This window comes from Corvus hawaiiensis, chromosome 16, assembly GCF_020740725.1.
Source record: "Corvus hawaiiensis isolate bCorHaw1 chromosome 16, bCorHaw1.pri.cur, whole genome shotgun sequence".
In the NCBI taxonomy this organism is placed as follows: Eukaryota; Metazoa; Chordata; class Aves; order Passeriformes; family Corvidae; genus Corvus; species Corvus hawaiiensis.
This window is the reverse complement of record NC_063228.1, coordinates 13531650-13557152: the sequence shown is the minus strand read 5'-3', so window position 1 is coordinate 13557152 and position 25503 is coordinate 13531650. Positions and strand designations below refer to the sequence as shown.

General features: G+C 41.0%; 1 protein-coding gene across 4 annotated transcripts in view; it reads left to right on the top strand.

The window, feature by feature from the left end:
* The window catches only part of LOC125334495 (katanin interacting protein), a 58312-nt gene that overhangs the window by 338 nt on the left and 32471 nt on the right, over nt 1-25503 (top strand). For 3 of the 4 annotated variants that reach the window (XM_048321350.1, XM_048321349.1, XM_048321348.1), the window contains exons 2-13: nt 177-304; nt 737-812; nt 2296-2465; nt 7082-7167; nt 8763-8900; nt 10908-11169; nt 12502-12651; nt 14705-14868; nt 15908-16020; nt 16445-16559; nt 16945-17151; nt 21840-21980. In XM_048321350.1, coding sequence (XP_048177307.1) covers nt 751-812; nt 2296-2465; nt 7082-7167; nt 8763-8900; nt 10908-11169; nt 12502-12651; nt 14705-14868; nt 15908-16020; nt 16445-16559; nt 16945-17151; nt 21840-21980 — 1608 coding nt within the window. In that variant the 5' untranslated portion in view covers nt 177-304; nt 737-750. The remainder of the gene's footprint in view (nt 1-176; nt 305-736; nt 813-2295; nt 2466-7081; nt 7168-8762; nt 8901-10907; nt 11170-12501; nt 12652-14704; nt 14869-15907; nt 16021-16444; nt 16560-16944; nt 17152-21839; nt 21981-25503) is intronic. The other variant, XM_048321351.1, reaches the window with a different exon arrangement.

Here is a 25503-nt window from a genome sequence, read left to right as displayed (position 1 = left end):
GGGTTCTCTGCGGGGTCCGTGTCCATGTGGGGCCTCTGTCCCGGCTCCGTGTCCGGCCTGGGGCTGTGCCCGCGGCTCCTCCGCGCTCCCCCCGTGCCTCGGGCCGGGGCCGGGCTCTGGCAGAGCTGCCCCGCGGTCGGTAAGACACAAAACACGGGGTTCTCTCTTTGGTACAGAGCTCAACGAAACGTGCTGGTGGCACATTTAAACTTCTGAGAATGTAGAGCGCACCCCCGCACAACTTAGCAGGTGCGGCTTGGCGAGGATTGCTGGAAAAACTCAGGTTTCCTGAATGGCAAGCCAGGTAAAATCTTTAATTAAACACTTTATAGATATACGGCCTCTGCAGTGAATAAGCTGTAGGATAAACTGACCTAACGAGTAGTAGCAGCTCAGAGAATTCCTTCCACAGCTGGGCTTTGGGCACAGCCCTTCAGCTGTGCCCCAGGGTTGTCTTGCTTGCCAGGTCTGGGATTATAAATAAACTTGTTATAGCATATGCCTTCCACTTTCAGTGTTTTTTGGTTTTTCAGTAGATTGTGAAGGGTTCTGAAAAATAAGTAAAACAACCACTGTTCCCTCTGTTCTTCAGGAGCTTTATTTACAGGCCTGACAGCTTTATGCGTGGTTGAAGCAGGAATGTTTTTCAGTTTATAGCCTTCTCATCTATTGAGGGTGCAAAACCAGTGGTACTCCATATAAATCATTCAGTGTGACCATTATATTCTCATTTCAGGTTTATGTTAAGACATGGTGACTGACTTTGATGAAAAACATGACGAATATTTAATATCCCTTCAGCAGAGAAACCGGTAAGATTCGCATTTGTTACCACTTTGGGTGTGAAATATTTGCTGTACTGTATCAAATATCAGCAGCTGTGATGCAAAGTCTGACTTGCTGTGCCTTAAAACATTCAGGTGTTTCTCTCTTTTTCGCTTTGTTTGCTAAAAATTCTTATTTCCAAAGGAGATCACAATGTTTGTTCAGCATTTGAAATATAAATACATTTATTAATAAAATAGTTATTTTTTCCACGGCTGACAGGCAAGATTTTTGTTTATAGAGCAAGAGCTTGTAGATTCAGAAGTAACTGGCAGCTTGTGCTGTGTGAGGACGTAGTTATGAGGCACAGTTGTTATGTTGTCAGAAGTACAGAAAAGTGGGAAATAAGGACAATCCAGGTTGCCTTTAAAACTCCAGTGTCTTTCAGACAAGTTTCAAACATTTTTTTCCTCTTTGTTCATGTGTTCCTGTTGCTATAGCCTGGACAGATGAACTTTGTAGCTTAATTTGGAGGAGTCTACAGAACTTTCTTGCTGGATTCCTTCCTTTACCACAAGCCATAAGGTTTCTAATCAAATTCTATAACAAACTGGTTTGGTAAAAAGACCTTGAAGGCCACAATTATGTTAAAAGACCAGCCAATTTTTGCGACCACAGGTTTCTTTTCTGTATAGTATCCTAAAGCAGTTTTGGAAAGGGATAAAGCCAGTTTATTTAATGGTTAAACCAGCTTGCATCCTTGATATCATAGCTCTAATCCTGACTGCTGGGGACATTCTCTTGGGAAAAGGTGATTTGTGTCAGACACGTGGGGGACATTGGCTTGTGCATTGATCCATGCTGGAGTCAGAGGGAAACCAGGTGGTGCAGGGGAATGCACAAATTGTCACCCACGTGATGCCGACCTCCTGGCCTCCATGTCACCTGTCCAAAGGAATTAGCATGGACTGGGTATAACCCATGGTGAAAGGAGAGAAGATGAGAGTTGGAAGAGGGAGAGGAGCTGTTTCACTGAAGCTGAGCCCATGGAAGGGCATTATTTTGATATTATTTTAACCAGCCTTTAGTTTTCTGGTATCTCTAACTGCAGTATTGGCTGGAGGCTTTCTACCTCCAGTTTCAAAACACTAATAATCATTTTTTATTCTTGAAAAGAGTTCAACAATTTTTAAGCTTTTTGAAATTCTAAGTGAAATTCCTTAAAATTCTTAAGAAGAAAGGTTAAATGTGCAAAATACCAAATGGAGAAAATAATGTGAAATAAGAAATAACATGGAAAAAAATCTCAGAAAGGAAAAGCCTGGTCAAAGTTAATCTGCCACAGTGTGTGGGTGCTCATACACACATTGCAGAACAGGAACAGACCCTGGAAGGTGTATTCTGAAAGGGTTACTTGAACTGGGAACATATTTTTCAGGTTAGTGACATGGTGTGTTGTTGTATTTATTGCTGATCTGACCATCTGTGCACGCGCTGTGCAGGGATGAATTATTGTCCTTTCTCCTTCAGGCTGCAGGAACGGTTAAAAAAAAAAGATCCCGTGCAAATTAAACTGGAGCAGTTGGAAAAAGGATTTTCTCTGTATGTGAATGGAGCTAACTCAGAGCTGAGGAAGTACCGCAGGAAAATCACCCCACACAGCTTCCTGAAAAACAGGCCCAAACCCACCAGGACAAAGGGTGAGTGCCATGGGAGCCGGGCAGAGGCTGCACCAGAGCTGGAACTCACTCAGGGAGGTCACTGGCCAGGCTGTGATCCAGGGGCAGCACCACTGGGGCTTGGTGGGATGAAATTCCCTGGAAACCGGAGTGCTTAAGCTGGTTGTGTGTAAGGAATGGTCTCTGCAACACCCTATCAATGTTTCACTTGATCCGTCATTAATTCCAACATTTAACTTTCCTGCCTCTTCATTATTTAAACAGCTCTAACTAAAAGTAGAAGATTAGAAATGTATATAAATTGTCAGTGGAAAATAATGATATACCTTTGACACATAACACTATTAAGAGGATTTAAGATCTGATGGACTTCAGTGTTATCCAAGTCTGGTGTCCTGAGGACAAATGACATCTGATGACATAGGCAGTAATCAAATTATATCCAGTAATAGCTTCATTAAGCTCATAAATTACATTTAAGCTATAATAGTTGTCTTAAAAAGACAGCTAATCTTTATTTAAATATTTGAAGTAAAGAAAATAGACCGTTTTTTCCTAGTGATTAGCTGGCTTTATGGAAAAATGGGTATTTTGTTTCTAATTTAAGTCTGTCATCGAGAGCAGTGCAGTGACAGGAATAATTTTGCATGCATGAAAGTATAAAGCATGAGCTTACTGGCCTTCTAATCTATTTAGCATAATGAAAAGAAAGTTGATTTTACTGAATCCCTGTGTAAAGCAGTTTATCAGCCTTAGTCAGTTATGTTCACACTTGCTGCAACCTATCTCAGAGTGTTTTTTAATATGTGATAACCTGCTTAAGCTTCATTTTCACCTAAAAATGAAGACAAAGAGTTAAAAAAGTTACCTAGTATGATAATTCATTGATTGAAAGCTCATTAATCTCAACAATACTGGAAACTAACTTTTCCTTTAATAACTGTTCCAAACGTGGCTCTAACTTAATCTCTTTAATTTGTTTTCCTGCTACACTGGGCACACACTACTCGTTTCCAGGCTGAGGTGTGTTCAGCTTAGCTGTCTGCTGTATAATTTCCTGCAGGTTGTATGGGATGGTGATGAGGAATCAGCTTGTCACCTGGTTCCACTGTTCTCTGTGAAAATGAAACCTTGTGTGTAATGATGCAAAAATGTTCATGTTCTTCAGTTCTGGGAAATGGTGGAAATTGGGTGCTCTGTCACACAGGGCTGATAAACCTTCAGGTAGCTAAAGAGGGTGTAAATCAACGTCTTGGACTTTTTGCTCCAAAAATTGTGAAGGGATATTGTGGCAGCAGCTCTAGTGGAACTCTGTCAAGAGAAATTTCATCTTAAAGATCTTAGATTATGTCTAAGCTTAACGAAAATTCTTTATTTTTATGGTCCCTTAATGCCTTTTGGTTCAGTCAGGGTAGGATACATATCTTGTGAATCTCTAAAGACTTCAGTTGCAGTCTCTGTTCCTTTCCTCAACTCCATCAATTAGAGACTGTAGCACCATCTCTGCAGAAGATTACTCAGTGTTTTGCTGTTTCTTAACTCTCCGGTGGTGTTGTTTTAAACACATGAAGCTGCAGTGAAAGATACCAACTGAACCAACATCCTGTCATTTTTCCTCTTCCATTTGGTTTTGCTGCTGGAGTCCAGAATGGGAGTCACTGCTGGTCTGTATGAGCTTCTTGCCTGGGGGTTCTACCTTAGCAATTCTGTGGTCTCTTTCATTTCTAGACATTTCTTCTCAATGATTGAATATGATTTTACTTACAGAAATGATTCCTAGCTGAGATACAGCACTGAGTTTTCTTCCCTATCCATCTCCCCTGAGAGTTATTGCATCATTTATTACTTCTAAAGCATCCATCTATAGGATTAGTCTTCATTGAAAGATTAGGAGTGGGTGATACTTAATAATCCAGAATGGGCATAAATCCCTCTTTCTGGTTCCTGAAAGTGTCATCATAAATCTATTTGTCAGGACTATTTTCTTTGTGTTCCCTAGGAGTAATTACTGATAATAGTGATTGATAAAGTTTCTATGCTTAGGATTGGTAATGAATTAAAGTAAATGATGGGTTGTGGGGTAGTGAAGCTGGGCTCTAGGTGTGCTGTCATTTCTTTGGGTCTATAACCCACACCTAGTTTCACAGCTATGTTTGTTGTTCCAGTCAATGTCTGTGTGGTCACAAATATGTGGTTTGAGGGTAGTGTGGGCTCTCCTTGGATTAGGACTAATATTTTGAGGATGTATTTCTCAGTCCTTCCTTACTCAAATAGGCACTGACAGCTCAAGTCTCTGAGGGAATGACACTGGTGGACCTGTTCTGTGTGCCCAAATGGGTACTGGTTGGTATTCACATCCCATCCATCCCATGGGAAGGATATTTTTGTTCCAAAGTAATGTTGGTTGCACAGATGACTCGGTCAGCTGTATCAGCCTCTGCCTGGGATTTGAATTACCATTTTTCCTGGCTTAGTGAGACCTGGTCACATGAATCCATCACTAAGTAGAGTAATGGAATTGTGGAATTGGGAAGGACCTTAAAGCTCATCTTGCTCTATCCCCTGCCATGGGCAGGGACATGTTCCACCATCCCAGGTTGCTCCAAGCCCTGTCCAACCTGGCCTTGGACACTTCCAGGGATGGGGCAGCCACAGCTTCTCTGGGCACCCTGTGCCAGGGCCTCATCACCCTCACAGGGAACAGTTTTTTTCTAATGTCTAGTCTAACTCTACTCTCTGTCAGTGTGAAGCCATTCCCCCTTGTCCTGTCACCCCTGACTTTTAGAGTCTCTTCAGACACTCAAGCAATTCTGAGGATGAAGCACTCAGCAGTGGTAGCATGAGTCCTGCCATCTCCCCCTTTCCTGCTTACATTTGCAGCACACGAGGGACTTCTGGGCAGTTGCTTTGCAGAGATGGATTCTCAGAGAGTGGAAAGGAAAGGTGCTTCCAGTTCTCTCCCAAAGCACTGACTGAATCCAGCCATGCTTCTCACAGTGTAAGCTCAAGACAGTTCACTCTCAGTGCCAGAAGAGCCTGTAGCAATCAGCCCCAATGCTAACGACTCAAAGGATTTCTGGTGTTACTTGGGAACAGCCTACTGGAGTAGCAGGAGCCCTAGTTGGAAGGGCTGTTTCTCTTCCTTGGAGCAGTCCTTTCCTTTTCCCCTCTGTGTTTAGTCCTGTTTTGGGCCTATGAGACAGAGAGATACTTTGTGCTGGAGCAATACAACGACATCCTGTTGCTGCTCTGTAATGTTGTGATCACTCCAAATGGACATAAGCAAACACTGTTCCCCCAGGATGGTCCTACCCCAGGCCTGTTCCCTCCTGGCTGCTTGGACCAGCTTTTATGCAGTTTCCTGGTGAACCAGATTGCCCAAGGGCCTACAACTAAAAGGAATCTTTGATGTTTTCCCACAGTTAAAACTTGTCATATCAATTCTCTGAACAGGTCACTGCACAGGTGCATGGAGGGTTGTCCAACCCCTAAAGAAGAAAATGTGGTATTGAGAGCTGTAATGAGCAACCTGATTTAATTCTGAAGTAAGCCCTGCTTTGAGTGGAAAGCTGGACTCGGTGACCCCAGAGGTTCCTTCCAAATTAAATCTTTCTGTGATTCTATGACCTTTGTAGGACAATTGCTTCTTTTATTGGTAGTGCCAGTTCCTGCAGCCTTAGGGTGACCATTAAATTATGGCTTAAAGAAAAAAGGTTTTGCATCAGCTGTTTTTCTCCACTGAGAAGAAATGGAAGCTGTAAATCTGTCTTGGCTATAGGAAATGAGATGCCTTTATTTAGGATGCTACTGAGAGCGTTGATGTTGCCCTTGTTCCATTGAGGACGCTGATGTGACCTGCAAGTTTGTTTGTCTCTCTCAGTCAAAGCATCTTCTCAAAATCCATTGTTCCACTCTAAGTTGGGGCCATTTCCAGCACAGGGACCCTTAGTTCTCCTTGACCATACAGAGATTTTTTGCAGAAGTCCCTGAACTAACTCTTCCTTGCCTTAGAAATGAAGGCTAATGGTTGTTTGTCCTTAATTTATGGCTTATACATTAAGAATCCTCTGCACAGTATGTTAAATACCTAATAGATTCTGTTTAATCTGCTAATACCTTATGTTTCCTTAATTTTGAGAATAGATACACACAATTCCTTTGTAAACCCAGCATATCACCTGTTGTTCACCAGAACCCCGTCTGTCGGTCTGCCTTTGGTAGTTGGGTTCTGGGCTCAGTTGGCTTCCTAAGAGAGGTTACTTTCTACCCAGCTGGGGGTCAGGATGGTGTGCACCCCTGTTCTAGAATGTATTTCTGTATTTTCATAGCAAAAAAGGTAGGGCTTCCCCTACTGTTAAGCTATTGTATCTTAAAAGAATTTATTCTCTTAAAAACACTTGATGATAACTGCCCCTGAAGAGGTTCAAAACTCCTGCAGCTAGAACTGGCCAGGATCTGATGTTGGATGTCTTTGCAGTTGTTGATTCCATTCACGTGTCAGATTCACTCTTCTGTCCTCAGTTGGGGGGGAAAACAAAAACCCACAAACCCACGAAGTAAGGTGTATGTTTATTGTCTAATACTGTGTTTCTGCTTTCTGTCTCCTGTCTTCTAATTCTTGTGTGCCCCTGGTGAAGAAGCAGCCCAGCTAGAAGAGAGTGGGCTGCCAGAACACAGCACTCAGACTGCCCCAGGCAAGATACAACGCAGGAATTGGCTTCAGGTATGGGGCAGGTGGAAGAAATGGGGCTTTGAACTAATTCTTAGGTTGAAAATAACTTTAGGGGAAATTGGTTGCAAGCGGTACAGAGTGGGCAGCTGGGACTCTCATAGAGACTGAGTGGCTTGGTCTAGACACTGACAACATGAAATGCTACCCTGCCTAGATTTTTGTCTGCTTGGAAGCCTAAAGAGGCAAATCTCATTGAAAGGGTTTGGTTTCAGTGACATTCATCACAGAAACTTTTGTAGCCTGGACATGATTGGCTCAATGTGTCCTCCAGCAGAGTAGCTGCTGCTGGATATCTCTGATGGCACCCTAAGGAATTTATCTAGTGCAGAGGATGGAGAAACTCATTTTGGAGAGACATCCCTGGCTGTTACTGCTGTTCTCCACCCTGCAACAGGATTGAGGGACAAAGAAATGTAATTTGCATAATTTGAGTTGTAATTTGTGATAAATTCTTGTAGATCATAAGAGAGGGAAATGCATCTAGGTAATAAAAATATCCTATCTATAAGAAATTTGAAGCCATCAGCTACATAGTTGTTGCTTCACCAGAGAAACCATTAGAAGAGAAACCCATTTTCTTTTGGCCTAAAGAAGGATCTGAGTTAACCTGTCAAGGACTTAATTAAAAGAATAAATGTGAATTCAGAACAATGGAGACATGTCACCTAAGTAATTACTTGATTAGCCATTGGCCTGGCTGGATGTCCAGTCTGTGCTTGAGTGATTGGATCAGAGGTCTGTGCCAGTGTGGATCAAGTGTTTCTGCTAGGCAGGTTTTCTTTTCTTCCAGAAAATACTGCACATTGAAGCTTTAAGGCTGCATTACTCTATTTACCACCTTTACTGCTTAGCTGAGTTCATTTTCTCAGCTGCTGTTTCTCCCAGTAGATCTCTGCTTACATTGTGGCCTGTCAGGACTTCTTTGCTAAATTTGCCAGATGTGTGGCTCTGTACTAAAACGTGGTTGCTACTTGGGCCTAGCTTAGGATGATTCCTTAAGTCTTTTGTCCAGGTGGATGGGAGGATAGGAATTATTGTGTCCTAATGAACAACTGGAATTATTAAGCTAAGGAAAAGTGCAACCACAAGACTGAGAAGGAGGTCATGCCTCAATAGCAGTTTCCTTTGCCAGTGATTTTCCATGTGGATTTTTTTGGATAACGAGAGGACCCAGCAATTCCTGGCCAAACCTGTCAAACTTGGGCTGTGCTAAGGGATGCTGCGAGGGGGAAAGATAGACTTACTGAAAGAATTCACCCAAGTTGTCTTAGGATGTTCTCTCTGGGACATCTCTGCCCCTGGCACTTAGAAAATGCTAGAGGAGTGTATGAACAACAGAGAGCAAGGTTTAATATCACTGCCCACTCTGGGCACAGCAGCAGCAGCAGGTGGGGAGTTTGACCAGGGCTGTTAAACCATACCTCAAGGGCCCAAAGGTGAGCTCAGGGAGGACAGAAACCTTCTCTGGAACAGAGGGGAAAAGCAGTTCTTGATCATGGAATTGTTATATAAAGTGTGATGGTTACTCCTTTTGTACCACTGATATGCAGCAGAAATCTGATTCCTTTGAATGTTTCTGTTGACAGAAAACTGTGGCGATCAAAACAGAAAGGGGGGATAAACTCTACATTAAACCATCTCTGGAGTACTCTGACGATTTTGAACCTTATGAAAGCTTGAGTGTGCAGAGCAGCAGTGATGATGGTGATGCTCCTCTCTCCCAGGTACAATTGGCAGTTGCCTTCTGTTGTTCATGGCAGTATTGTTTGAAATGTGAACCCAGGTATCAGCCTCAGCTGGAGCATCCAAACCCAGTATGTAGTGGTGTCTTCATTAGAGAATTTTGCTTTGATGAGACGTGACAAAAAGAAGGAAAAAATAAAAAGTAAAGCTTCTTGGAAAATCAAATCTCAGTCAGCAACACTACAAAATGTTAAACCTTATTTTTAGGAAGTAGAATATTGTCTCTGTTAGGTTGAATCTAGGTATTTCCTGCAAGGAGCCTGTTTCAGTTCACTTAATGGTTGTCCAGGTGAACATCACTCCTGGGTGTCAGGTTAGAGAAAGCTGAAACAACAGCTTTTTGTCCCTTTAGGTTAGTCTTTAAATAATGATGCTAAAATTGTTGCATGTCATTGTTTTACCTAACAAAAATCAGACGAAAGTTTTGAAAATGTTATAATCAATGCAGTTGCTTTGCATCAAGGATTGTTGTTATATTGACTGTGCAGCCTTCCATTTGATCACTAATTGCAGTTTGTTCTAGCACACTTCACAAATGTGAAAGAAAAGAAATAATGAACAAAAATTCATGAATGTTTTTCTGCCTAACTAATTAACGACATAAATAAAGCTTTTCTGGGTAGTGGAGTAGCATCTATATATGAAACTGTTTACAGATCTTACCACTGATATCAGACAAAATTCCCAAGCATATTTTCCTAGCTGCATCTTTCTCTTGTTCCTATATTGCTCTTGAATTGATGATTATTTTTTGCTCTACAAACTGGTAACTTGTTTACACTGATGGATATTTATATCTTTTATGTGTTTTTAATGGTAAGCCAATAATTTCAAAACAACCCCCCACTTTTCCTTTTCGTCAAGATAGAAATAATTTTGATTTTGCTGAGGCTGTAATGTGGTTTTTTTAGTGTCTTGTTACAATGCAGATGCAGAGGTTTCAAATGAAAAGAAAGCTTGTACAATTTCCTGTCAAAGAGCTGGAAATATTAGTTTTGACTGTCATAAAGACATGCTCGATATCAAGGCTCAGGTTGCTTATAAACCCTCCTTTGAACCTGACTTTGTCTGCTCTTTGTAATATATTTCTGTCAACATGGATTTCCTAACAAGTGTAATCTGTAGCAGCTTGAAGCTTTCATTGCAAACTGAATATACACTGTCACAGTTCATTTGTACCTAAGTTAGCTTCAGGTTTTCATTTTATACAGTTTGCTTACCTATATTTATCTCAAAACTCTTAATACCAACAAAGCAGGGGGAGAAAAAAAGCATTTAAGAGATGCAAGGTCTTTTCCTTTTGCATTCATAAAAGCACACAGCTCTCCAGCATCATCTGTGCTGTTTGTGGTGCATGATGAGAGAGGCAGGGCAGTTTTTTCCACAGTCAATTTCAAAATAGGTTATTTTTTGCATAAAATCCTGTTACAGTGTGTCCATTTCAAAAAACTCCATGCAAACTGGGAGCTTAGCCCATTTGACCCCAACTCTTTTTCTACTGGTTTTTGAAGTACAGATGTGTACAAGGCAGGACTATTACTATCTTTCAAGTGCTTAAAAAGGAGTTGCTGCTACATGAGCTTGACAGTCTTGTGAAGGCATTTGGAAATTCTGGATTGCAGCTACTCTTCAAATAGCAAGGCACAACTGTGAGACTGCACAAATATATGCCTTTGCTCTCCCCCTTACTTGCTTTTTGTAACTTACTCCTAAAAATTGGTTTTGCACATAAAAACTCCTTGGTCTACAGAATGTTCCTGCTGGATACTGATGAGAAGGAGCACAGGAGTTGTGGGATGATTTTTCTTTACAAGCCCTCATCAAAGGAGCCAAGACGTAACACAGGAATGTGAATGTTTTTAGCTGCATTACAGCTCCGAGTTCATGAGAAGATTTTTCTTTCTTCTGGGGAGGAAGAGGCAGCCACTCTGGTTTATTTTAAAATACAAGTTTGAGCTTTTCTGACAGATGTGTTTATATTGTACCAGGAATTGAGAAGCAGCTTGCAGTGCAGTATGGAAGAGGAAAGGATGAAAGAAGACTCCCTTAGTGATGATTATGACTCTGTTGAAGAGGATGTGTTTTCAGAGCCATCTCCCACCGAGGAAGCAATTACAGGCTTTGAAGGCCTTCAGCTGGATAGCAGTGGGGCACTGCAGAAGGAAGGTTCTGAACATCAGGATGCTGGGAGATGCTCTGGCCTTGATTCTGGTGCCTTGACTGTGCTGGAGTTCAACCAGGATCAAAGCAGTGAGTCTGTGTCTTTCACACTACTACAGTGCTACAATAACAATTCCTTGAGGGAATTTTTTAAGGGAATAGCTGGTTGATCATTAGGAGTTACTCCATACCCTCCTAAGTTCTCATGCTCTTCAGCAAACCTGTTGTTTTGATCTCCTCATTTGGGAGACTTGCATCGTCTTGTACTTCATAAAAAATTTTTTTGCAAAGCCACACAGCCCTGGTTAATGCACCTGCATCACCATGTCTGGACACTGGAACTAAGATTGTTTCAGACTGTCTGTGATATTTCTCAAGAAATTATCATGTTTTAAAATATATTTTTGAACCGTTTTTGCACTAATTCAGGAAGCCAAATCTTCCCAGTCTCGACTTTATTTCACATCCAGGGTGCTGGATACTTGTCACAGTGTGGGCTGTAATTGACATGAACCCCTTCTTTTTGTCTCTTTTTGTCTCCTTTGGAGACCTCAGTGTCCAAACCCACAACCAGTCATTAGGTCTCAAAGATGTTTTTAACAAAGGGTGGAGAGTTCAGGCAGAAACCAGACCTAGAACTACCTTCAATAGTTCTCAAAATTCCCTCCCTGCTCATTTCAGGTACAGTAATTGGTTTTGGTTTTTTGGTTTTGTTTATTTTGCTTCTTTTTTTTTTCTTTTCCTAATCCATAGTTAATTGCATAAATTAAGAGGAACAATCTTTGAATAAATTAAATAGAGGAGTGTTCCTTTCATTATCATAGATGTGAGTGGAGTGTGAATGGGGAGAAGGGCAGAAGAAGAGACAGGAACAAGGGATGGAGCTGCAGTGAGAGCAAGATCTCTGGGAGAGTGCATGACTTTTTGTCCAGAGGGAAATTTCAAAGCTGTGATGGAAGCAACAGAGGCATTAATAATTCTCAGATCAAAAAGTGAAGAAGTACTTATATGAACTATTCTAAGCAACCCTCTCCCCCTTTGAAACTTCTAAACAAGACAACATTTGAGTCTGTATTTTAAGAATTTACTTTGGTATAACTGTGTTAACGAGTGATTCAGGACTTCTCTTTTATTTTTGCTTTTCTTGACAGTAATGCAGGTAAATATCTGGCAGAGATGAGATGTATTGGTACATTATAATACTATTTTTATTTTGTTTCACTGAGTTAGTGCCAGCCATGCATATGTGCTTCTACATCAATAGAACAGTGTCAGTGAAAGGGAGGGAAATCATCACTTCAGCTATGCCAACATAATTAAAGTGGCAAAACTTCAGCATTTAAAATCCAATAATTTTTCCTGGGCTGGCTGCTTCCATGTAACTTAAAAGTTTGTCATTTCTGTTTCCTCTTTATCTTGCAGAAGTGAAGCCAGTGCGAGTTCTCTCAGCCAAAAGAAAGGACAGTGCTGAGGTGTACATTCCTGTCAAACCAGTCATGCTGAAAAATGAAGTCACTCGGCCACTTTCTGCTGAGTTCTTGCACCAGGACAGACATGAAATAATTTGTTCTAGTAAGAAATAAGAATATATGATGCCAATAAGGAGAGTTTTCATGCTTTTTCCCCTCTCTGGCTCAGATGCAATTTCAGCACACATCTGTCATTAAGTGATTTTTTTAGCTGTCACTCCCCTGCCTGTTTTCTTTTAAGTGGAATTTTCAGTGCTTTTGTTGTTGTTTTTAACACCTTGAGTGTTCTGACTTCAGTGAAATTGTGATAAAGTATAAAATCCTGTATACTTTAATCTTCTGCCACATCTTTACTATTTTCCTTCTCTTTCTGCTTTCACAGCACAAGATTTTCCCTCTCCATTTCAGTCCTTGTTCAGTACTTGCTCTGTGTTTCCCACTTCCCTCAGGGAGATCTGTTCCCTGTGGTATTAATGGAAATGTGTGTTCTCCCAATCAGCAGTTGATGTTTGGTGGAAGAGTTTAACACAGCACATTTGTAACAATACAAAATTCAGAGTTCTCTACCACAATAAAGGCACGGTTTTCCACAGCATGACAAAAGAGCTCTGTGGCTGCTTGGGACTGTACTTGAATTACACCTTAAACACTGAGATCAGGCTGCAGTGCTGGGTAGATATGCCAGTATCTAGGACCATACTGGAAAATATTTTTCCTGGACTGGAGACATAATTTGAAGCCACTGCTGTTTGTTCTAAAAATCTACTGCTAAGGTGTGGTCTTTACCTGGGGAAAAACCCCAACAAAACACACCAAACCCCAAATGCCAGGGCTGAAGTCATGACTGCAGCTGTAGTTCAGTGCAGTCCTTAACTGAACAACTGTGATCAGCTTGAATTTTTGAAAGGTCTGAGGTGAAGTTTTCAGACCCACCATACTCTGTGGTCAAGCTGCTCTTTTCAGAAAAGCAGAATCCAGATGTTTCCCAAGAAAGCAGTAAGGCCAGTGGTTTTGAAAAGCCAAAATATTAGTTTCTTAATCAGCAGAAAACCAAACAGAGGAAAAGAAGTTAATTCTTTTTGGCTCCAGAATAAATCCCCTTTGTAGCTTCTGAGACCCTCACCCACCATCTGTTGCAGCAGATGTTGCTTTGACTTCCCAGAGATGTGTGCAGCATTTTCTCAGGTTATAATAGTGCTGGTTGGAACTGTTTCTGTCCAACTATCATGTTAAATTCTAAATTAATTTCATTTCAGGGGGATGATACAGTACAGAAGAACAAGCAGATCTTTACCCCTATTTTTTGCAGAGATGACTGATGCTTGTTGGAAGTTTTCATGGGTGTATGTGCAAAGAGTGAATGCACACAAATCTCAACTCAGTTTTAACTTCTTGTCTTTTCAAGGTGGACTTCATGTTACTTGCACTGTGCTCTCCTTCCTGCAGCATTGAGAGCACACTGGCACTTCAGCCTGTTCAGTATTTCCCCTCACTCTAAATGTCTGTACAACTTCAGTCTCTTCTCTTCCCTTGACTTTTAAAGCTCTCAGATACAACCACTGTGCTTCTCTTTTAGTCCAATCTCACATCATCTGTTGTTAAATTTTATTTCCTTTCTCTCAAACCTGTTTATAGGCTGTGACGTTTCTATTTCTCCATGAAGTTTGGGAAGATTGGGATTCGTGTGGGCATTGTGATGACTGCTTAAGTGATAAAGTCATTTATTTTGCCTGGTAAATAGTGACTCCTGACTCCCCTTGTTTTGCTAGAAGACTCTGGGGATTCCTTCAAAGTAGCTGAACACCCCAATTACAAATTCCTGCTGTGCTTAAATTATATATACTTGTTTTCAATGGACTATTACAAGGCATTTCCACTAAATATCAGAACACAGCAATCTAAAGGCATAAAAATTATGTTCCTCATTTGTCAGTTTTCCTCTTCTTATGATGATGTTTTAACTGTTGCCTAAAGTAGATGTGACTTGGAATCTTAACATAAAACCAAATTGGGGGAATTCAGCCTCGTTTGGGATGGTTACAGACTGCTTGCAAAGCCCTGTGTCAGTAACTGAATGGGATGTTTCGGATGCTGGAATGTTCCATACTCGTGTGTCCTGAACAAATGAGTATTTCTTCCCTTTTTTTTGGTGGCAGAGCCCTTAAGTCGACCAGAAACATCCCTTTCAGTAACTAGGAAGAGTGTGTGTGAGAAGGATCCTGACCTCTCCGTTTCAGCTGTGGTTCAAGCAGTGCAGATTGAGAATGAATTCTTGCAGGGAGATCTGCAAAGGCAGACAGTTGCCAGAAACCCCCAAAAGGTATGGCAAAAAAAAGAGAGCTGTTTGATCAAGTAGCAAAACCCCCATGAATTACAATCTCTTACACATTAAGATTGTGTATGAATGAATGGTGATGCTCCCTAAGTGTAATTTAATTTGTGTTATTCTTCCAAAGGGTTGTTTTCTTTAATCTGCTTCCTCAGGATGGCATCCCACAGCTCCCTCTTGATTACAGGGATCACTGAGCAACTGATAGACCAGCCATATGATGTGTCTATACAGTCAAATGCACAGCTGCAGGCCCACTTGAGCCATTTTCATCCTGGAAGCTTCTGAAACAAGACAATGTGTGATTTCCATCCCAATGAATGCTACCTTCCTCCAGGACTCATTAATATGGGTACTGTTCCCTGTTAGTGCATGCTCTGCTTTCGGAGCAGAGCTGTCCTGTACACTGCTAGATCTCACTGAGGGTTTTCTGCCCCAGTGTGTGTTCATCTCTTACCTCCAGCAACCATGTTTAAAAACAATTAAAAACTCATAAGCAAGGAAATCAACAAAAATCAACAAAAAAGTGAAGTAAAGTCAGAGAAAGAGCCCATAGCATTGTAAGAATGCAGCACTTTTCCTCTGTTTTCTCTTAGGTAGCCTACTGATAGCTCTGTATTTAAAAAATAAATCATTATTTTGTGCTAATAGAATTGAGGGGTTTGGGGATCTAAGAGACTTTATGATCCATTTTTCGAGGAGAAGGTCTAGTAGACCTGTGCCAAAGCTTTGGCCAACCTTGAGTCCTACCGAATGTATACAGTGAGATTTTATAGATATGTTTATATATATGTGTGTGTGTATTTTGTAGTCCTCAGAGTATGCTTCTACATTTTCTTCCATGTAGCAGATCAAGCTCCAAGCTCAGCTCTTTCATTGCAAATCAAGACCAACTCCATGAAATGTGCTTTAACTTTGTATAGGCTTACAGATGAGCTGGGCCCAAACTCTTACTTGTTCCAGAGATGCAGATTGATGCTATTTGGTGAGAACAATCTGAATGAAACATATTCATCTTTTTCTTACTTAGAAGACATCTTCTGTTTCATCTCTTCTTTCTGCAATGACTGAACCTCCAGAAAAACGCCAGACAAGGACTACAGTCACAAGAGCTGTGGAGAGATTCTGCCCTTTTGGAAGCAGGTATATATTTATATATATTTGCTTCAGGATAACTTCCTTCTTTGAAGACAGATTTTTTAGAATACCACCAGTCCAATTGCTATACCCAGTAATCATCAAATACTTGAGACACCGTGCAAGTGGCAAATTGGGGAATGCAGCCTTGGGCCAGTTTCTGTGGAGCAGGATCTACCAACATCTCAGTTTACTCTCTTCATATCACCTCTGCATTCTCTTCTCACACTGCCTCAGAACCAGCTGGGAACTGGAGCCCAGCTTGGTTAAAAAACTCTGTGTATCTAAAGTGGAATGCTGTGAAAGTTGTCATTCACTGTGTGGGTGCATTTTCCTGTGGGGTTCATCCTACCATCTCTTCACCTTTGCACCAACTATTTCTTAAAAATGCAGAAATCATGAGGAAATAACCCAGAATACATTGTTTCAGACAAAAGAAGAGACTCCTGAAAGCGTTTGCGGAGCGTGGGAGCCATTCTGCCTGTGACAATGACAGATCGCTGGCTGGTGACAAAGCTGGAGTAAACTCCATGTGGAGAGAGAAGGTTTGTGCATCTGTGCACTGTAATTGGTGCTTCCCAGTATTATTGAAATAAAAGTACATTAAATGAGCTGCATCCCTCAACTCTGCCCTACATCAAATAATAAACATATGGCAGGGTGAGAGAAGAGAATTTATCACTGTTCATCAGAATGACAAAGGAATCAGACAAAGAACAGAGAGTTGCCTTCTCTTTAGGCTTTTTAAGAGTGTTGATGTGTGGAAGAATTGGTGGAACCCAGAATGACTGATTGAATGTCATCCAAATAGCCTTGACTTTGCAATCTTTTTGCTTCTGACCCATCACTTTTGCAGTGTTAACAATCTATTTTGTTTCACATTTTATTGGTTTGTCGCTTACGTTTTTACCGTATTTCATTTTGGTCCAGATGACAACCAGTATGGAAGTGCATGATGCCATTTATGTGACTATGGAACTTCTTTCTAACTGGGGGAATCCAGCAAACGTGGGCCTGAGCCAGGTGGAATTCTTTGATTTGCACAACGAGAGGATCTTTGTGTCTCCTCACGATGTGGACATTCGAAATGCTGACAATGCAGGGGATTTGTGCTGCCTGGTCAAAAACGACTTAAATGTAAGACAGCTTAGTCCTGGATGTTCAAATCTCTCATTGTAATATTCCTATAATACTCTATCACCAGGTTTTTTGTTCAGAGATGTGGTTGCATTTTGAACCCAACTGCATAACAACTATCCGATAATTAAAAAGCCCTACAAACATTGCTTATTAGTAACAAATCCAGCTCTCCTGTTCAAGATGTTGGTATTCAGTTACAACTTTGTTTTAGAACTTGTGGGAACCTAGAATGCAGAGAATATTTCTCTGCCTGTTTTGAAAGGTTTTACCCCTCTGGTCAGTACTGGTTTTGACCTTTGTCCATGGGAAAATTTGCCTAGCCTCTGGGAAGAATTTGAATCGACAATGGTGTGAATTAGGTGATAGAATACTATGTGAGATTATCACAGGGTGAAAAATTTAGAGTTTTTAGGTCTATTTGCATAGTAAATAGATAGAAGTAGAAAACCTCAAAATGGAGGATAAGTTGTAGTTAAAAGCTTCTTTCTCCTTCTTCACTAACTCCATATTTTGCAGCAATAGTGGTCTGAGATGATTGGATACAGAATTCCGCAGTTCCTGTCTACGTGATTTAGGAGCTTGTTGGACAGTGGTGAAAAAGTGAAAATACCTTGTGTTTTAAGTTTTCATTGGGTAATTTACCTTTAAAAAGGCTGTGAGATCTTGCTAAGTTGTCTTCTTGCTGCATTCTCTGCTCTGTGCTATGTCTAAGCCATGTCAGTGGCTTGTACTCCTTAGATTAGAATTAATAAACACCTATCAGGAGACTGAGAAGCCATGAAGTCCCATTTGCCTCCTTTTGTCTCCTGGCAAAAATCTGAACGTCTCCCCCATCAGGGAAGACAACAATTAATGATGCAGACAGTGTTAAGAACTGAAGTAATTCTTGTGGTCTGAAGGTACAGGAGCTTCACTGCTAATTTTTTTTCAGATGGATAATACAAATCTAAGTAAATTTTCAAAGAAAATGTGCCTGTTTTCTCTTGTTCCCTTGTTATGCTTTTACCTAGGGAAGAATCATGCAAATATGAGACTGTGTAGGTAGTTTTGAACAAGAGATTAAGAAAAATATGTGGCAGGTAAAAGTCTTTCATGGCTCTTGTGCGAGACAGTAAGATGAAGAGATACGAGGTGCTCCCATACTAATGACAATGGACAAAAGACAGTGACTGGTGTGAAAGACTTAGCAAATGTCCACAGCCCTCCATACAGCCATAGTTCTGTTTGTGCTGCACTTTCACTCAGTGTCATTTGTCGTCATGGGCCTTCAGAGCAAGGATTCTAGTGAAAAATTAGTATGATTTTAGTGCACAAGGATACTAAAGGACTTAGCCTATTAAAAACATAAATTACGACTCATTTCATGCTAGTGGTGCTTTTCTGCTCGCAAGGTAAATGAGACTTGAAGGAGGACAAATATGCAGTATTTTGAGATTTAGTTGGAACTCCTTATGGAGTATTATTTCCAGACAAATATTTTTACCTGAAGCGTCTTCCTTAGTGAAAATTGTGGTTTGGATCTCATAAATACCCATTCTCCTTTTTAGGCTGTGCTGTCTGGCAGGTGACACTCAGTAGCAGTGGTAGTAGTGGTTGTAGTAGTGACTCTCAGACTCTCTAGGTATTTATAAATTATGTAGTAATACATTCATTAAGCCATTCTGAACCTGTTATTCTCAGTATTACTCATTCATTTATATATCCCAATATTCTTAAGTAATGAGCTTCTATATTTCATTGATTAATATATCCCCTTGATTTGTGACTCTCTAATCTCCTCTCTTGAGGCTTCATCCAAGATGCAATCTGGGCAGGGAATATGCTCTTAGGCTGTGGGTATGTGGTGCCTGAATTGCAGATTCCTTCAGAAGGCAGAGCAGCATTTCCAGTTTGTGTACACTTCAGATCATACAAGAAAGCTTTAGGGTGCATTAAAAACTCAATAAATTAATCAATCTCCAAGCAATGAATATTTTCAACAGAATGAAAACTTGAAATAAAAACTTACTGTGTGGAAAACTCATTTCACCATGGTTAAAACACTTCCATCTTTGATCATTTAGGTGTGCTTTTGTCTTTGAGAATACTCTTACTGAAGGTGTGGGATTTTATTTTATTAGTTTATTTATTAGCCTTGCAGACTTTTAAGAAGAGCACTTAAACTCCCTCCTTCCTTGTGTTTTGTGATACTCTGTAAAAGAAAAAAATGCCTGGCAGAATATCAGGTGCTCTCAACTTTTTAGATTAGATATAAGGAAGGAATTCTTTACTGTGGGGGTGGTGAGGCCCTGACGCAGGTTTTCCAGAGAAGCTGTGGCTGCCCCATCCCTGGAAGTGTCCAAGGCCAGGTTGGACAGGGCTTGGAGCAACCTGGGATGGTGGAAGGTGTCCCTGCCCATGGCAGGGGGTTGGAACTGGATGATCTTTAAGGTCCCTTCCAACCCAAACCATGCTGGGATTTTGTGATAATATTTAGTAAGTCATACATTAGGTATTTTATTGAAATTGTTTTCCATAAACCTTTTGATTCTTATTTGTATCTAGAGGTCTTTTAAACCTCAGAATAACAAGGACAGGTAAATATCTAACAAAGGTGTTTCCTCACCATGGGGGACCCTTAGACCTGCGTCATTCCTCTTCACAGTGCTTGAGGCTTCCTTTACTCTCCATCATTTACACCTTCAGTGCCCACAAGAAGCAGTGCCTGAGGCCAATTCTCCCACAAAATCTTAAGACTAAAGGTTTCCACTCTTGCCTTTTTCCTTGGTCCAGGTCAAATGTGATTCTGACTCCTTAACATATCAGGTTCACCCTGATGGTTCAAAGAATTTTTGAGTTAGACTTTTCAGCTTAGACAGTAACCCCAGCCTCAAGTACCTCCTGTGAAGGCAAAGACATGACATCACTCTTTGGGATAAAACATGAGGGTCCTCCTCAGTCTCTTGAGTTTTGGCATGGATCCGTCAAGGTGCCTTCAATTTCTGGTGTCAGATCTTTGACACCCTGATGGGGACTGTAACACCTGGGAGGTTGTGTAACCTCAGCCCTATCACTTATTTCCACTGATAAACAAAATGATCTCTGTGGCTGCCTCTCACGCAGGGCACAACCCTTGGTCTGGCTCTGATAAACCTCTGATTTTTGGAACATCATGTGCAGTTTTACAGAGATACCAGTGAGAAGCAGGAACAGGTCTTTCCATTTTGGTGCTGAATCAGGTACGGTCCTGTGAAGGCACCTCTGGCTCTCAATATACACCAGAACTTACTGACTTCTGGGGAGTCAGGTCCTGACTGGAGACGTGTGCAGCTAGATTGCTGATCAGATGTTGTCTGTGGTTGGGAAATTGTTTTTTAACCATTCTTGTTCACAGTATGGCTTCAAAAACATGATGCAGCTTTGAAGTTGACCCTGGAGTTGGGCTCACACTGATTTGAGGGCTGTCCTTCATTTCTTTGATGTCAAGAGGCTTCTTTCTTTTTAAGTACAAAGGATGAAACCTGTCTGGCACTCTTATGGCTGTTTGTGCTCCAAACTGTTGCTGAAAGCAGAAACAATCTCCCAGAGCTTTTTGAGAGGCTCTGGGGCAGAGACCCATGAGAGTCTGGAGTACAGAGATGATCACGGTGAGAAGTGGATCTATTCATGATAGCTCTGAACAGGCTGCAGGGCTCTTGTCCTTGTGTTAGTTACACAGCTGAAGCACTCTGGAGGAAAGTTCTGTGCTTACTGCCTTCAAGAGAAACTGAAGCACTCTGGAGAAAAGTTCTGTGGTTACTGCCGTCAAGAGAAACTGAAGCGCTCCAGAGAGAAAGATGTGCAAAAATACTTCCTGTTATCTTCTGTGTACTGTGTGTCCCTGAGAACAGAAGGGGAACTAATTTATCAGCTAATTTCAGATCACTGGAATGTTACCTGCATGTGTATTCACTTTGTGGCCTTGTTCATCTCCGTTTTGGGGTAACACTGGACATCAAATATATTAATATTCAACATTTTGATTCTGAAACTCTTCTTTCTGAGCTGTCACATATCCTTTTCCTACATTCTGAACATGTCGAGGTAGCAGTTCTTAACAATGTCCATAATGAGGCATTTTTTGGTACTTTCAAATCTCTCGATTGCCAGTTGTATGTAAAATTAATGTTGGGAATTCTGTGATATCTTAGAAAATTTCAAGTGTAGAGTCCAATATAGCTCTGAGGAATAGACCTGTAAGTGAAGCTGATTATCTGCAAAGCCTGATTAAAATAGAGGCAGGCAGTAAAGTAAAATTCTCAAAGATTCCCCTCCTTAGAGGATGAGCCAGAAGCGAAGAAATTGTAAAATGATTGTAGAGTGTCCATTGTGCTCAGTGATCCCCCCTAGTGCCAGCAAAGCTGATTAATTTGATTAAAATAAACTGGGCTTGCTGTGCCTGTGTTCTGAGCATGCAGATGTCTCCCTGGGACAGCAGGCAGCTGACCTTTAGCTCATTGCCAGGTTGTTGGGAGCTGTCTGACAGGCAGGAGAGTGGGATTTACTCTTGGGAAACGAGGCTGAGGTTTTGCTCTTTACGTGGCAGATTTTATGAAACCTTTACTTTTCTAATGGCTGCCTGTTCTGCTGGGGGGTGGGGAGTTAATTAAAATACCCTGCTCCAGGAGAAGGAGCATTAGTGACAGTCTGCTTGTTCGTGTTTTTAGCTCCCCAGGGAAAGCTGCCTTTGGATGTGCCCTTTCCACCCACCCGTCCAACTTTACTTTGTTATCCGCAATCCCACCCGGTCACGTGACTTTGGTATATCCAAGATCAAGATTTGGAATTACAACACAACAACTCCCAGTGTAAGTAGTCTTTTCTCAACTCCTCTGTATGTTTGCTCTTGCCTTGCCTAGGGAAATTCAGTGTGATCTTCTTTCTAAAAGCATGAAATAAAAGTAGATACAATTTCCTGTAATAAAAGAGGAGCTATGATGTGTCCCTGTCTGCTGTGAAATTTGCTTTTGTCTTAATTGTAAGTGCTAACAATGTAGGGATAATGTTTTCATGGGCACAAGGAGCATTTGCTTTTAAAGCTATTAAAGATCGCTAAAGACCTAATAAAAGGCTTGCACGTTCTGTCATTAATCCTTTAGTGTGGTGAGAAATAAAGATACAAAGGTAAGTGCATCTTAATATCCAAGACTTCCAGCTGTCTAATCACAGTGTAAATAAATACGGGTTTAAATCTGTGTTTTCTGGTGTCTATAAATACACATAGGCTGACTCTTGCTCAGTTTGGGGTTTGTCACTTTAATGAGAATCATAAAATGGTTTGGCTTGGAAGGACCTTAAAGATCATCTAGTTGCAGCCCCCCTCCCTGGCCAGGGACAATTTAAAAGTCCGCTACTGTGTGCTCATAATAAAACAAGTAATCTGCTCTTCCAAGGGAGACATATCATGGCAGATGGCAAAGGGTCTCTTGTCTGTGTGTTTGAATGTCACCATGAATATTATTCTTGTTTGTACACTGTGATGTTAAGAAAAAAATCCCAGGTACTGGATCAAAGAGGATTTGCTGTCCTGGATTATAAATAAGAGGCTTTATCCCTCTGGTTTTGCTCTCATCCATGTCCTTATATAAGCACATATGGTAATTTATACATGTGGAAATGGCCGTGGAAGGGACAGCTTAAAACAAATTTACTACAGCATGATTTATATTTATTTTCCTGGAATTTTAATAGCTTTTCTCACTAAAATGTGGTCTACAGGATGTTCCATCATCATTAGAGTGTGCGAAAGGGCTGCTGTTCTTGGAGGTAATGGTATGATTTGTTACCAAATCTACTGAATATAATGCAGGAAGTACACAAAAATGTTTGTCTGTGTTTCAAGGCTCTGCTTCTTTAATAACCTGCTATGAGGCAATGTGTAAAATCCATTGGGAGTATAATCCTATGGAATTTGGTGGAAATGCAGCAGTTTACGCTTGCTAAAGAAATGTCTCATTATCCTTAAGATAAAAGAGTAATACAAAGCAGTTCTGCCTAATTCTGTAATTTGTCATGAGGAAGTTTTGTCTAAGAAGTATAAAACCCCAAAATACAATGAACTATCAATTTTCTTCCTGCTAATGTAAATCCAGAGCCACATTTCTGTGTGGATTTTGATAATCATTCTAACTGCCTTCTTTCCCTCAAAAACCATGTAAGTGAGAGATGTCCAAGCACTGCTTCCAAAAATAGGCCAAAAATTAAGTCAGGGCGGTACTTTCGTATATTTGAATTTCAGAACTTGAGCCTGGAAGGAGAAGAAATATGTCTGAAGGAAGCTGAAAAAGTCAGATGACATCATTCCTTGATTCGCTGGATTACAAGGAAGGTCTCAGAGGATGCTTCATCTTGCCTTTATTTACTTCAGATGAGACCTGCAAAAAGGAGGTCATTTTTAGTCTGCAGGCAGGGAACAAGTGTAAGAGCAGCCAGTTCTTTTCAAGTTTGTCTGCAACAGTCAGACATTTTGTAACTACTTGATACAGCCTTGAACTTGCATCCTTACTTGGTGCTATTAAAACTTTTTTCAAAGATCCAGTATGATGTCCGTTGTATGTCTTCATGAAACTGGGAATGGAATCAATACTTAAATGCATTAAGGTCTTAGTTGAGTAATTTTCTTCTTCAGGTGGTTGCCCTTGTGTTTGTTCCTCCTGTGCACATGTTTCTGTCCATTCTCTTGGGGGTTTTTTCAGTGCTGGATTACCCCTGAAGTGCATTATCTGTAAGGATGCAGAAGCTTCGTTCCAGCTTCCTAATTTGGAACTTCCAAATTAGTTTCGTAGAAGAATTTTCTTTGGTTCTTGACTTCTTTTCTACTGCTTCTTTTCCACACTTCTCTGAAAAGTCAGGCAGAAGCAATTTCAGGTCCTCTGTCCAGGAGGAATTCTCAGAAAAATGCCTCTGGTTTTAAGCTCTGTCCTTTGTGCACAAATATCACAAAAAGGGACAGAAATACCATCCTTATTTTCTCCTTGGGAAGCACTATCTCAGCAGACACTCTGGGAGGGCCGAGGGTGCAAGCTGGGAAGGAACATCCAAAGAAACCAGAATTGTTTTCACAAAATCTTTTTTCTTTCTGACACTGCTCTTACCTACTTGCTTGTTCTGAGACATTGTGCCCTTTTAATTACTCTTCCAGGAGGGAAAACCAGTGCCCTGGATGAAGTATTGAGTGTTTGTTTACAGGGTGGGATTACTCATGAGGAAGGGATTTTTCCAGCCTCCTCACGCTGGAGGAGAGCTGAGCAGTGGTACTGGGGAAGCTGAACTGTCAATCTTTTCCACCAGAACAGATCACTAAGCAACTGGAAACTCAGAAGAGGGGTGGGAGGGAATGAAAAAGAGCAGTTTTTAGTCTAGTGCCTGTGTATGTTTGTTCTTGGAGTCTCTGAGATCTGTTCAGATTTTTCCTCCCTGAGGCTCAGTCTGCTCAGGATTTTGGTGCAGAAGATTTTCATTAGCTCTTCTGAGCTATCAGCTGTTGGAATGTCTGCCCCAGTCCAGTCTGTCTCTGTTATCCTAGAAATACCTGGCTGCTTCATCTTGGTACAGTTCAGACACCTTTTCTGCTTCCTAAAATACCTATCCCAGACATTCCAAAGCATCAGAGAACAGAGTGTCCCACTGACTGGAATAGTAATTTTGAAGTGACTGGCCCTTTTTTTTTGGGGGCTTGACTGGTCCTTTCTCAGGGAGAATGAGCTCCACTATCTCATTTTGTAGTGTTTTCTGTCTACCTGTCCTCCTCTGCTGCTGGTGAGCGCAGTGGGATTCATTTCAAAACAAGTTGTTCTTAAGAATTTGCTGATTTTAATTTAAAATGATGACATTGACAAATACTTTCCAAATGTACATCTATATTTTTGTGGTCCCCTTCAGTTTATACCAATTTCCAGGTAAAAATGCAGAACTAAAGGCTGAGTGTTCCTAACAGCAGTAGAGCTGGAATGTTACAGAGAAATGTTCCAGTTATCCCAAATTCAGCTGTGAATATCTGATATCCCTAGCACTTAAGGAGGACTTTGGCAGTTTAGACATACAGAAATTTTAGAAATAGCATTATTGGGGCATCCTGATAGTCTTTCTCTTCCCCATCATAATTCCAGGCAAAGCCATGCAGGTAGTTTTCAATAGATGTAATTACTGAAGTGGTTTGATCCCCAGTTAGATCAATCTAGCAGTGTCCTCGTTCAAGGGGAAAAAATACCCTGTTTTATGGCTGACTTCATCAGCACAGAAATACAGCACTTTATGATCCTACAGGAGTACCACAGGCAGCCGTGCCATAATGGCCAATTAAAGTGGGTTTACAGCTGTTCTCTGGGAACT